The 12543-nt window shown below is 43.1% G+C and overlaps 1 protein-coding gene across 1 annotated transcript in view; it reads left to right on the top strand.

Moving 5' to 3' along the window:
* The window catches only part of CTNNA1 (catenin alpha 1), a 118698-nt gene that overhangs the window by 25388 nt on the left and 80767 nt on the right, over positions 1-12543 (top strand). The window contains exons 4-7 of the mRNA XM_086471074.1: positions 3-169; positions 965-1084; positions 3995-4261; positions 6929-7132. Coding sequence (XP_086327200.1) covers positions 3-169; positions 965-1084; positions 3995-4261; positions 6929-7132 — 758 coding nt within the window. The remainder of the gene's footprint in view (positions 1-2; positions 170-964; positions 1085-3994; positions 4262-6928; positions 7133-12543) is intronic.

The following is a 12543-nucleotide window of genomic DNA, read 5'->3' as shown; positions in this document are numbered from 1 at the left end:
AGGTGACTTGATGAAGAGCGCTTCGGGGGAGTTTGCAGATGACCCCTGCTCCTCTGTGAAGCGAGGGAACATGGTCCGAGCGGCACGCGCCCTCCTCTCTGCTGTCACCCGGCTGCTGATTTTGGCTGATATGGCAGATGTCTACAAGCTGCTTGTTCAGCTGAAAGTAGTAAGTGTAGCTCTTTGCTGTGATACACTCGGCCGTGCCTGGCACACCCAGCGTGCTCTGGCGGGTGGCTTTGTGTGCATGTGTTCTGACCCATGTGTGTGTGTGCACTGTCAGTGGCTCGCTTCGGGAGGAGGGAGGTTTTTAGGGCTTTTTCTCTGAGCAAAACGTGGGCAATGGATGTTTGTCACTTGTTTTTATGCTCATTGTCGATAGCTTTTGACCTTGTGTTGCGCTTTATTCTGAATTCTTGGTGCTGAAACTAAATGCGCTATGGTCTGCGACTGCAGGTGATAACCAGCTTTTTTTAATCTTAAAGAAATAATTTGGCTTTTTTATAACCAGTACTCCCTTGTAGCTACTAAGGATGAGTAGCTTTGGTAGACTAAATAAAATGTGTGGAGTATTTGAGGAAGCCTTTTCTTCCCACGAGCAAGAGGGTGGGTGGGTGGTTTATACAGGATTTGAAATAAAATGAGATTTGATACTGGGCCCGCTTTTGCAGCAGGGCTTTGAGGGCTCTCCTCGTGCCCTTCGACAGCCATTGCCGCAGCTCTGCCAGGGCCCTGGACTCCTTCATTCTCTTTCAAATGCGTGTTCTTCGCTGTCTGGTAGCTGGTGACTATGAAGTGGTAGCTAAGCCTTGAGTACTATTAGCCTTTGAAGTGTCTCCCTCCAAAAAATAAAAGAGGGCAGAGGAAGATTGCTTTTTCTGTCTGCTATGAAGTACGTTCTGAATTACTTCCTGAACTGTGGATTGTATTACTTGGAAAAATACATGAATATATCTTCTTTTAGGTGGAAGAAGGTATTTTGAAACTAAGAAATGCTGGCACGGAGCAGGATTTGGGTATCCAGTACAAAGCCCTCAAACCAGAAGTGGACAAGCTCAACATAATGGCAGCCAAAAGACAACAGGTACAGTGATGGCAGCTCTTTCTTCTAGATATTATTTCTTCTTCTCTTTTTCAAAATAAGACAGCCTTGCTGCTCTTGCCCAGTATCTGTTGCTGCTAATACTTTTTTCTTTTTTTTTTTTTTTACTTTATTTCTATTGCTGAGTACTTTGTGTTGCACTCTGCTGTGCTTAAGAAATTGGAGCTTGCCTGGTAAGCAGGTCTGCTCAGCTGTAGCATCCGGCTTCTGACAGAATTTGTTTCAGTAGCATTTGTTTATGTTAATGCTTAAGTACCTTAATGAAACGCTGCTTCCCAAGACTTGCCCTTCCTATTTTGAAGCAGTGCAGGTGTGGATAAGGAGGGAGAATTGAGATGTGATGCGGTGCTCGGTGCACTCGCCACTAGACCATGCTGCCTCTGGGGTTCGCACAGGCAGACTGCACGTGCCTGTTTAAACAAGGAGCAAAAGTCATGGCTGGGTACAGAATTACAACTTTTTCCAAGAAAGTGGGTGGTGGTGCTGGTAGTCTTGCACTGAAATGCCCATTTGAGAAGCGGTTTAAAATCCTGTTTGTTATGCGTATGTTCTGTGTTTGGATGGCTTGTGCTTAACCTTAAATCGCGTGTAAAATTTGTTGTGTTCAACAGCACTGTTGTGACTCATTCTTGTGTAGGTAAGCTTTCAAAAGAAAGCAGAGGTGTGGGCAGTTCCATTTGTCAGAAATAGCATAATTCTTGTAGAGCCTTTTTTGCTTGTTTGTTCTGCTGATATGTACAAACCAAAACTGCTTATGAACCTCTGACACTGCTTGTTTTGTTTGAGGGTTGTTTTTTTTTTTGCACAGATTCATCTTTGAAAATAAACTGGGTACAGTCTAAAATGGATTGCTAGTTGGTTATGTATCTGAAATCTGATTGCAGTAAATGGGAGTAGGGTTGTGATAGCAATGCAATAAGTGTTCTTAAACTGCTTTGTGATGGATTGTTCCACACCATGGGAAGTGGTTGTACTAAATCTGTAAATCTATAAGTCTGCTTGGACTGCCCTCCCTGCTTAGTGTGTATCTTACAGAGGTCGCATATTACCTATTAATTTTGGAGAGTCTGTCAGGCTTATTTTTTCCCTTTTCTCAGTAAGGCAGTCCTCCTCTTCATTTTTCATCACCTCTTTGTTAGACTTAGGAGGTAACTTTAAAATTGTGATACTGCTAATCTGCTGTCCAGAGGGACCTTGACAGGCTGGAGAGGTGGGGCCCTGTGAACCTCATGAAGTTCAGCAAGGCCAAGCGCAAGGTGCTGCACCTGGGTTGGGGCAATCCCAAGCACAGGTACAGCCTGGGTGATGAGTGGATCAAGAGCAGCCCTGGGGAGAAGGACTTGGGGGTGCTGGTGGATGAAGAGCCAAGTATGACCCCGCAACATGCGCTCACAGCCCAGAAAGCTGATGGCATCCTGGGCTGCATCCAGAGCAGTGTGGCCAGCAGGTTGAGGGAGGGGATTCTCCCCCTCCACTCTGCTCTGGTGAGACCCCACCTGCAGGGCTGCGTCCAGCTCTGGGGGTCCCAGCACAAGACAGACATGGATCTGCTCGAGCGAGTCCAGAGGAGGCCACGCAGATGCTCAGGGGCTGGAGCAGCTCCCTGTGAGGACAGGCTGAGAGAGTTGGGGTTGTTCAGCCTGGAGAAGGCTCCAGGAAGACCTTATTGTGCCTTTCTAATGCTGAAAGGGGGCTACAGGAAAGGTGGGGAGGGACTCTTGATCAAGGAGGGTGGTGATGGGATGAAGGATGATGGTTTCAGATGGAAGAGGAGAGATTCAGGTTAGACATTAGGAAGAACCTCTTTCCAGTGAGGGTGGTGAGACACTGGCACAGGCTGCCCAGAGAAGCTGTGGCTGCCCCCTCCCTGGCAGGGCTCAAGGCCAGGCTGGATGGGGCTGGGAGCAACCTGGTCTGGTGGGAGGTGTCCCTGCCCATGGCAGGGAGTTGGACTGGATGGTCTTTAAGGTCCCTTCCAGCCCAAACCCTTCTGTGATTCTATAACTCTATTTGTTCTTCCTTTTATAAACTTACTGCTTGTGCTGGACTCAGAAGCTTTATCTAATCATAGTGCTTCTATCCCAAAACAGAGGTGATGGTCCTTTAGAGAACTGAAGCAGTGAGTGTTTGGGAAAAGACTTACGGACTTGCTCACTAATGTTAAATTTGCAGTAATTACAGTCATTGGATTAATTTCATGCCATTGGAGATGAACAGGAAGTTGAATGAGACGGTATACTTGTTCTTCTAAAAATTAAGTGCCCGAGTCTCTTGAGGAAGGTAAAGTCCATCTTCTAGGTGTGATTAAAGAAAACATTCTGGTTGTGAGTCTTGGAGTTTAAATTAAAGAATGTCTTGCTTCTTATGTGCAAGTGCAAGACAAGATTGCAGAGGAAGCCTCTTGTTCGTTTGATAGTTAAAAATTAGCTTGGTTCTGAAGTTAGCTAAAAATGTAAGGCATTCTGTTTTGAGGATGTGGGTTTCTTTATGATTTTTTTTTTGATGTTATGCAAACTGGAAGAAGTGGGGAGAAGAATGTGTGCTTGCAACTTCTGTGTCCTCCTGATTTACAGGTGTTACCAGCTTTCAAAATGCTGGTCTTCTACTGTGGAGAGGAGCAAAAATCCTCAGACTTTGAACTGTGGAGTTGTGAATTGCCCTACAGTACTACTGTTTCTTGGGTTTTTTTTTTTTTTTTGTCTTTATGAAGCTGTTGTGCTTGGAAATTAGTTGAGCCCTTAAGAATAGGGATACTTAATCGGAAGGTAGTTAGATCTGAGCATGCTAGGCCAAGAACCTACCTGTCTTTTGAGGGTGCAGGGAGATAATATATGGATGTTACATGTGGGGAATGTTCTCAAATGCTTTTTTTTTGTTTAATTTTCCTAATAGGAATTGAAAGATGTGGGTCACCGTGATCAAATGGCAGCAGCCAGAGGAATTCTGCAGAAGAACGTTCCCATTCTTTACACGGCGTCCCAGGCCTGTCTGCAGCACCCTGACGTAGCTGCTTACAAAGCCAACAGGGACCTGATCTACAAACAGCTCCAGCAGGCGGTCACAGGCATCTCAAATGCAGCTCAAGCAACTGCATCTGATGATGCTGCCCAGCAGCAGGGTGGAGGTGGAGAGCTGGCTTATGCTCTGAATAACTTTGATGTAAGTTTTGAACTCTTTCTATGGAAAAAAAAAAAAGTGGTAACTCCAACTCTTGTGTTCATTCACCTGATTTACTAGCAACAGCTTGCTTTTATTTATATTGCCTGAAAGACCAGTTTCTGCTGAAATACAGAAAGTCCCAGGTAAAGTAGGGTTTTATTTTTTAAAAAGTCTCTTTCCAGACTAGGATTGATGGAATATAGAAAGTTATATATGTAGTTCTTGGTGATTGAAGGCTGTCAAGTTAAACTGGCTCTGAAATAGCAGTTAGCCTACTGCTACATTAGATGTAAGCCCTTGGTTTATTTGAAATTGATTATTTCATAATATATTTATGTAATGTATTCTTGTAGGTGACAGAAATGACTTATTAAAAGTGAATAATGCATTTGGAATTGCCCAAGCTACCTATTGAGAGGAACATGAAGTGGGAAGTTTAATAGGATCTTTGGTTGGGAGTGAAGTCATTTCACACTGATGTGTTGTACTGATCTGTCATACTCTTTATCTTGCATTCAGTCAGTTACTGAGGATAGCCATGCATTTTTACTGAGAACACTTTCCTTTTGAAGCCAGTATTCTGTGTCTACCACTGATTCAGCCTCTGAATTTTAAAAACCTTGGCACTAACTTGCCTCTAAAACTTTATTTAATATTGCAAAGCCATCACTCAAAAGGTGTTTAGTACGTTTGTTTTTGCCGGATACTGCTCACCATCACCTTCTTGCTCTTGCCACTCTCGTTCCTTCTCTACGTTACTTTCTCTGCCGTGTTTCTTTCACCAGGATAAAGTAATGTTTGAGTTCTCCCTGTGCCTGGTGTGAAGCCTCTCTGTGTGATCTCTTGGATAACAAGAGGATGTCGTTGTTGTCTTGATCTTTGTGACTCTGATTTCAGTTCAAAGTCTGCTTTTTCTTAAATTCCATCAGTTGTAGGTTCAGCTACGCAAGTCTTAAGCATGTGCCTCAGGTTAGCACCCAGGGGATCACAGGTTTGAGCTGGTGTCTGTGGGAGGGGCAGGCAGGTCCTGTAACAGCAGACAATGTTAAGGACTGCCTTGGGAATGGAGAATTGGAGAAGCAAGTCAGTTCAGGTTCACGGATTGGCTAATCTAGCTCAAACCATTAATGTGACTTCTGATGTATGGATGTATTTTAACTATACGAATGCTCTAATGTATGGCTGGAGACTTTTCTGAGTGTTGCAGTTCACGTGGAGCTTTTAGTTCCGCCTTGTGAGGCTCTCTAATAGCAGCAGGGCTTGTTCAGCAGGCCAGCTTCAATGCATGTGCGATAGCTTTGTCTCATTCCTGCCAAAGCAGACTGACTAAACAAATGTGTTCAGGTTCTTGGCAGATGTTATCCCTGCACTTCATTTCCTGCTAATGTTTGTGTTATTGCGTTCTTGTAATAGAGGTTTTGCACACACACGTGCCCCCAAATACTCTGGTGTTTTTACTGTGGTGGCAAAATATTAAGAAGATAACAAGATAAGTTTTATCTCTGGTTTTGGTGGTGCGGTTCTGGAGTTGTGGCATAGTACCGTTGTATTACCCACATGGCTAAAAGTTTCAGGAAAAAAGAGGAGCATGTTGGAGAACACGTATCGCTTTCTAATCCTGCTGTGAAGGCTACGTGGTTACCCTGTAGGGAAGACAGAAGGTGCTGGCTGGTGGGAGAAGCCGTGGTTGTGACCTTGCTGTTGAAGTTCGCTGGCGTACAAACTGATCACAAAAACTCCCATTTCAAAAAACTTTGGGGCTTCTTTTATAAAGAGTTAACAACATCTTCTGCTCTTGCCCCTGTAGTGGGAAGAAACCCCACCCAAACTCTATAAACATACCACCAAACCTTGAAATGGCCAAGTAATTTTTCCTTAATAAATTGCAAACCTGTTTAAATAAACCACTTGAAAATACTCATAAGCTGATACTACACTGCTGCTTTTTGGTGAATGTCCGTGGGTGGTGGCCTTGGCCCCTTGAAAAGCAGATACATCAGTACTGCTGTTTCAGCCTTAAGCCTCTCTGTAAGCACAGCCTCACAGAGCTGTGCTTACTAATAGTCTTTCAAGATAAACCTGTGATAGTTTTCTGCCATGAAGAAATTGATTTCTGTGCTGTTTGAAACATTCCTGTTGATGTTTCACTTCAAGAATTTTTGGGAATACTGTTGTATTTACCTACATAACTGTGAGCAGAAGAAAGACTGGATAAACGAGGACAACGGAGCACTATATATAGGGCTAATTTTGGACATTTGTTTTCCTTGGATTTTTTTTGTTCACGATGGGATAATTATATCTGACAAGTTAACTAGTGAAGGCATGTCCGGATTGACATGTAGTTAAGGAGAGTTCTGTACTTTGAACCTTATTTGTGCTGGCACGTTTGATTTTTGCCATTCATGTAATGAGGCTTCCTGTGGCCAAGTTTTGTTTAGCTGTCAAAGCAGCACAAGAAATGACTAGCAATGTAATCTATCGGGGAACCTTTTTAGTAATTTTACAAAACTACTCACGAAAATCATCCCCGGTGCCAAAATTGTGTGGGGTTTGCCTTTTGTGCCTGATCAGGGGTTTGCTGTAAATGCTGATCGTCTTAAGTTACTGTCAAGTCATCATCTGCTTGGTCTGATTTGCCAATTTTGAAAACCTTTATTCTACTAGAAACAAATTATTGTGGATCCATCGACCTTCAGTGAAGAACGTTTTAGGCCTTCCCTGGAAGAGCGCCTGGAGAGCATCATTAGCGGAGCAGCCCTGATGGCTGATTCATCCTGCACACGTGATGACCGGCGGGAACGTATAGTTGCCGAGTGTAATGCAGTGCGACAGGCCTTGCAGGATCTACTTTCAGAATACATGGGGAATGTGAGTATCTTCTGTTCTGTTTGTTTAGTTTGTGTGGGTTTTTAACTCCATGTGATTTACCTAAAATGTGGAATCGAAGCTGTATGTCTCAAAGCTGGTTTGTTCTGTTCCCAGACAGAATTTGAGCAGTAACCAGTAGTCCTGAGAGGTTTGTCAGGACGCAGGATCAACCGTACTTAAATCATCAATGGTGTTTGTCTTTAAAATTGATCTCTAGTCTTCCAAGCAACTATTAGCATAGAGTGTTAACTCTTTGGCACTGTTTTTATTTTATGACTGTTAACATTGGTTTCTATAGAAATGCAATACAATTAGTCTGGGTTTCTACCTTGGTTTACGTAAGGTAACTTGGCTTATGGAAAAAGTAGTACTTGATCACTTCTGTTGAAGCTTGGGAAGTTTAACTGTTTTACCTTTTTAGCTAAAGGCTTAGATTCTCAGAATAAAGTTATTACTGTTGCTACTCAGTTTGAGTAGAGGTCACGTACAAAGTCAAATATTTAGTAAGAAACCCTGAGAACAGTTTGGTGTAAATGCTGGACTCTGAGCAGCCTTTTTTCCAGTGTTCAGGCTTTTAATACGCGCACAGAATTTGAAGTCTGAGAGTGTTTCTACAGTTGGAATAAGTGTCATGTCGTGTGGATGACTTTCTGCATTTGAGGGCATCATGATTTAATATTGGACTTCCCTCCCCTCTGTTGCTTTTTTGTTCTTACCCCAGTGGGTTTTAACCTGAATAGCTCTTGCTGTGTTGAGAGATGACGTTGGGATATCCTAAGATTTAGATTATGTCTAGTCTTTAAATTTAAATACTGCTAAAGTTGATTTTGGAACTAAAGTTTCAGAAATGTCAACAACTTAAACTACGTAGCTTGTAGCACTGTGGCAAGAAAGATCGGCTGAAGAAATCTTAATGGGGTGAAGCGACGTCTTGTTTATGCTTTTGAGGATGTTTGAGGTGAAACTTAGTTCAGAGTTACCTTTTTTTAGACAGTGGAATTTATTTAGCATCACTGCTGTGTTACATACCTTACCTTCAAATCTTTGGGTGAAAACTACTTCAGCATAGAGTAAAACTGGTCCAGAGGCTGCTGTGTGCAGATTAGGGTGGTATAATTTGGAGAACAGATGCAGTGTGTAGTAGAGAGAAAGTAAAACAAGGATTTCTGTTTACCAAAGACAAGGACAAAGTAATTGAACAAAACTGAAAGCCAAGTCTTATATAGCCTGCGGGCTGAGCTAGGTACTTCATGTAGTCTGTCTTAATTGCTTGTGAAAGTAGCTTGTGCTCAGCATTGACATTATATGGAACTTAACACTGCAGCTGGGAAGCAAGCCACTCCGTTGTGCTGTTCTCAGAGCAGGGTATTTTATTAGTGTATGATGCATCTGTAATAGTCCCTCAAAGAAATGTGCTACTGGATTGGATGAAGCCCTGTTGGCATGATTCAGAATAGAACATCCACCAAATGCTAATTAAAAATGTGAACAGGTAAATACTCGGTCTCGCACATAAGAGTTGGTGGCACTTCTGTCGTTGAAAGTTGGTCAATACCTGTGTAAGATTCTCCTTTTGCAGAAATGCCTGTCCTCCTCCTTGGCTGTGTACTGTTGTCTCTGATATGCAGGTTAAAGTAATCACGCTGAGATGGAAAGAATGTATTCCCTCTGTTATCTCTTTTAACACATTGTGAAATTAGTGGAGCATACTGAATTTTTTAAAGTCACTGCTATGTTATGATTGTAGACAGTGTAGTTGGGGAAATGAGATTAGAAATTCAGTGAAATGGAGTGGAAAAAGCAATTGATAAATGATGGTGAAAATGTGGGATGGTGTGTAAAAAATCCATACTGAGGATAGGAAAAAAATCCCCTCAATGATTAAGCTGGAGAATGAGTAATAGTTGGGAATCGAAACAGTGAAAAAGGTTTGATACATCTACGGGAAGAGTAGGGATGTGCTGACTTACAGTAGTGGTAGAAGAAATGTCGTATCATGCATATGTATGATATACCCACAGCTACAGTACCCAGCCATCTCCTGTTGTGCTTTTCTCCAGTCTCCCTTTGAAGGAGGAAATGAATCGGGCATTAAATCTGTTAATTGCACAGCATTTGCAGTGCATCATAAGTCTTATCTGAGTGCTAGAGTAAGAGGTATTTATTGGCCAAGTGTAAAAATTCGGAGGGAGAACTGGATGAGGAATACACTGGAAAGGTTGAAGCACAGGAATGTCTGGAGACAGATGCCCTTTTAGTTTTAAATGCCTTCTGTTTTAGTGACTTCCTCTAGCTTTGGGGTTTTCTTTGAGATCTCTGGCAATAGAAAGGCTGTTTCCTAGATAGTTTATAACTCAAAGTTTAGTGGTTTGAACCCATAGTTTAACTGCCTCCCTGGGCCTGCAAGGGTCTGTACATCTGCAAGCGTTGCAGGCTGTGTTATGGCGTGAGGCAGAAGTTTCTGTCTGAATAGCAGTTTTCAGTAATAAACTGAATTGTAGGATCTCGTGGCCCATGCTGCATCTGCTGGCATGGTGGTGAAGCCTGTGATTATGCCCCTAAAAGGAGGGCAGGACTTGCTTGTTCAGTAGTTCATTACAGAAGTTTGTATCCCCTGTTCTTAGATTGGCGTGCATTTTATTTCCTTTTCCATCTAGCACACCCGTCTTGCCATTTGCGGAATAGTCCAACTTGGTCAGACTGGATTTTGTACATCAAGGCCAGTATCCTGGTTTGACAGTGGTCGGTAATGGATCCTACAAGAAAGAGGGCAGCAACAAGGGGGGGTGTAGTTGTGTAGTTTTACTTACCCAAAGTATCCCCCAAGTGCTAGGAGTCTGCAGCTCGGACACTTCCAGAGCTAGCATTGCTAGTGGTTGCATTTAATGGCTCTTGATGGACTTTTCCCCAGTGAATCTCTGTAGTTTCTTTCTGAACCCTTATAAATTAGAGCATCCATAATCTTTGTTAACAAGTTCTCTTGCTTAAGTAGGTGCTGCGTGAAGAAACATCTCTGTTTTGAAGCGGAACTACCTTCTGCCTGTTCTGTTGAATGTTTCCTCCATCTCATTTAGGGAAAGACACTGAGCAGTTACTCCCTGTGTATCCTTTTCTATGCCACTTACGTTGTTTCAGACCCATATCAGATAGGAGAGTGGTCTTACCTTCACCAGAATGAAGTGTCCTAGTTTTATTAGCTGCTTGCCATAAACATGATATTCAGCATCTCCCCTCAGCTTTGGCTGGGCCCTCATTATCAAACAGCGTGGTGGATTAAGGTGGGATTTGTAGAGTGAATTAGGACTCGATGCCTGTGCTTATCTGCACTTCACAGAAGATCGCATCAGCTGATTTTAGCCTAGTCCTGTGGACTGGGTGCTAGTTAGCATTTGGTCTGCTAGTGGCTGTCTCCTTGTTTAGATGCACTCAGGGAATGCTGCTCATGTGGCCCAAGAAGGCTCTGAAATAAGAATCACAGTGCGTGAAGCGGCAGTGATTGAGAGATGAGTTGCAAAAGTCTGCTTCTGCTCTGAGCCAAAATGCTGGCGTTCCGTGATCTCCTCCTGCGCCTTGTCTGGATCTTCGGATTCCCTTTGAGATTTGGGGACCAGCACTGCATCTGCCGTTCATGGTGTCTTCTGGCTGTGTCCTTTAGTGCTGTGCTAATGATGCCTAACGCTTGATTTGCTTTCTGATAGCTGCTGAGCACTAAGGTGGTATCTAGATGACAGGGCTGCCATCAAGATGTAGCTTCTGAGTTGTGATGGTAGGGGTCTGTTCCTGTGAATGTTAAGTTAGATGGTCTTTCCGTTGTGCATCACTTGTTACCTGTGTCCATTGGACTTCATCTGCCATATTGCTCCCCAGTCTCTTGGTTTATAAGCCATATTCCTTAAAATGCCAGCGGTTCATCTCTTAATTGTAGTATCTAATTCTTTAGCTTCTTCCCCTCATCTTCCACCTCGCCTAGGGAGATCTGGTTTCCATTATAGCTTTTGTTCATTTCTCACAATTCCAACAGAAAGTAGGTTTCCTTCTTAAGCTTGCAGTGTAGATCCCTCCTGGATTGAAATAGCAAACATGAATGTCTATATGCATTTGATTTGGCTTTTTTATTACTTGGAATATGCTTGGTTCTTACTGCTTGTGCTGAATGGCAGAGCAAGAATGGGAAGGCCTGAAAAAATTCATTATTGATTCTGACTAGCGTTGTAAAAGCAGAGTAGGCCAAGGTCTTGGGTCTGGGGTCAACTGTCTGGAATGCAATAAATTGACGGCATCAGTCGTAGCTAAGTTTGTAATACAACTAACTGATGGCAAGATCCGCATCTGTGTGATCTGTGGCTGTCAGGGGTTCTTGGTGTGTATTTTATTAATTAAATGGAAAAATTCCAAAGCATATTTGAGTTCAGCTGGACATGGACACCAGACTTAGGCAGGGGAAGAAGACAGAACAAAGTATCTGCTTGAATGATGTTCAAGATTTAGTAGTACACCACTGCAGAAGTTGGTAAGAAAACTAGGATCCTGAGGGCAGCAATAGAACAAAATACAACAGAAAGTCTTTTGTGTTTGACTCCATAATCTTGTGTGGGTAAACATTGACCGCTTGCAGTTTGCTCCAAATAAAAAGTGTGAAGCATAATATTTTTTGGACACTAGTACTGGTTTATCCCAGTGTTGCCTTTGCTCTAGCAGCTGGTGTGACACCTCTTCCAGCGCAGAGAGTGGGTACGATTCTTGTCAACGTCTCTGCTCTTCTGTACTGTAGTAGTCAACTTTGCCTCAAATTTCTATGTACAGTTACATTATCTAACCTACTTCAAGTGGATGCACAGAAAAAGAACAGTGGGCTGATAGAGCTGAAATATTTGTGCATTTCTGGGGAGCTGGTATGTAGAATGGAGAGGTAAGAAAATGTGTCTGCAGCCACAAGAATCCCTAAACTGTGAGCCGTGACACGGTACGTGCTCTGTGCTGTAACTCTCTGTGGCTGCTGTTAGCACAGAACATGGGCAGCTTGCCTTGATTTTTAGCTGCTCTGGTAGATATGGTAAACGTAGGAGATTGTGGTTTTTGAGGCTGGGGTTTTGAAGTTGGGGTTTAGCGGGTAAGAAAATACAGGCCATCTGCTGGAAATGTAACCAGAAGTTTCCAGTCTGCTCTCGGTTTGACTGTGTTGAACTTGCAGAAGACATCAGTTATCCGATTGACATGTAAGACTGGAAATAAACTTCCTTAAGCGTTTGACAGTCTGTTTTTTTGCTTGATGCAAGTGCCCTGAGGGATGGGGACAGCTCGGCTTCTTTCTGTAAGCGCTGGTTTAGAGCCCTTCAGCCGCAGTGATCAGAGGTGTCCAGTTCTATTCAGTGTGCGCAGAAATGTGCAGGGAGCTCTCATTTTAAGTCTCT

Source organism: Leptosomus discolor, chromosome 10, assembly GCF_034619465.1.
Source record: "Leptosomus discolor isolate bLepDis1 chromosome 10, bLepDis1.hap2, whole genome shotgun sequence".
Taxonomy (NCBI): domain Eukaryota; kingdom Metazoa; phylum Chordata; class Aves; order Leptosomiformes; family Leptosomidae; genus Leptosomus; species Leptosomus discolor.
Note: the sequence above shows the minus strand (reverse complement) of the source record. Positions and strands in the feature narration are given on the sequence as shown.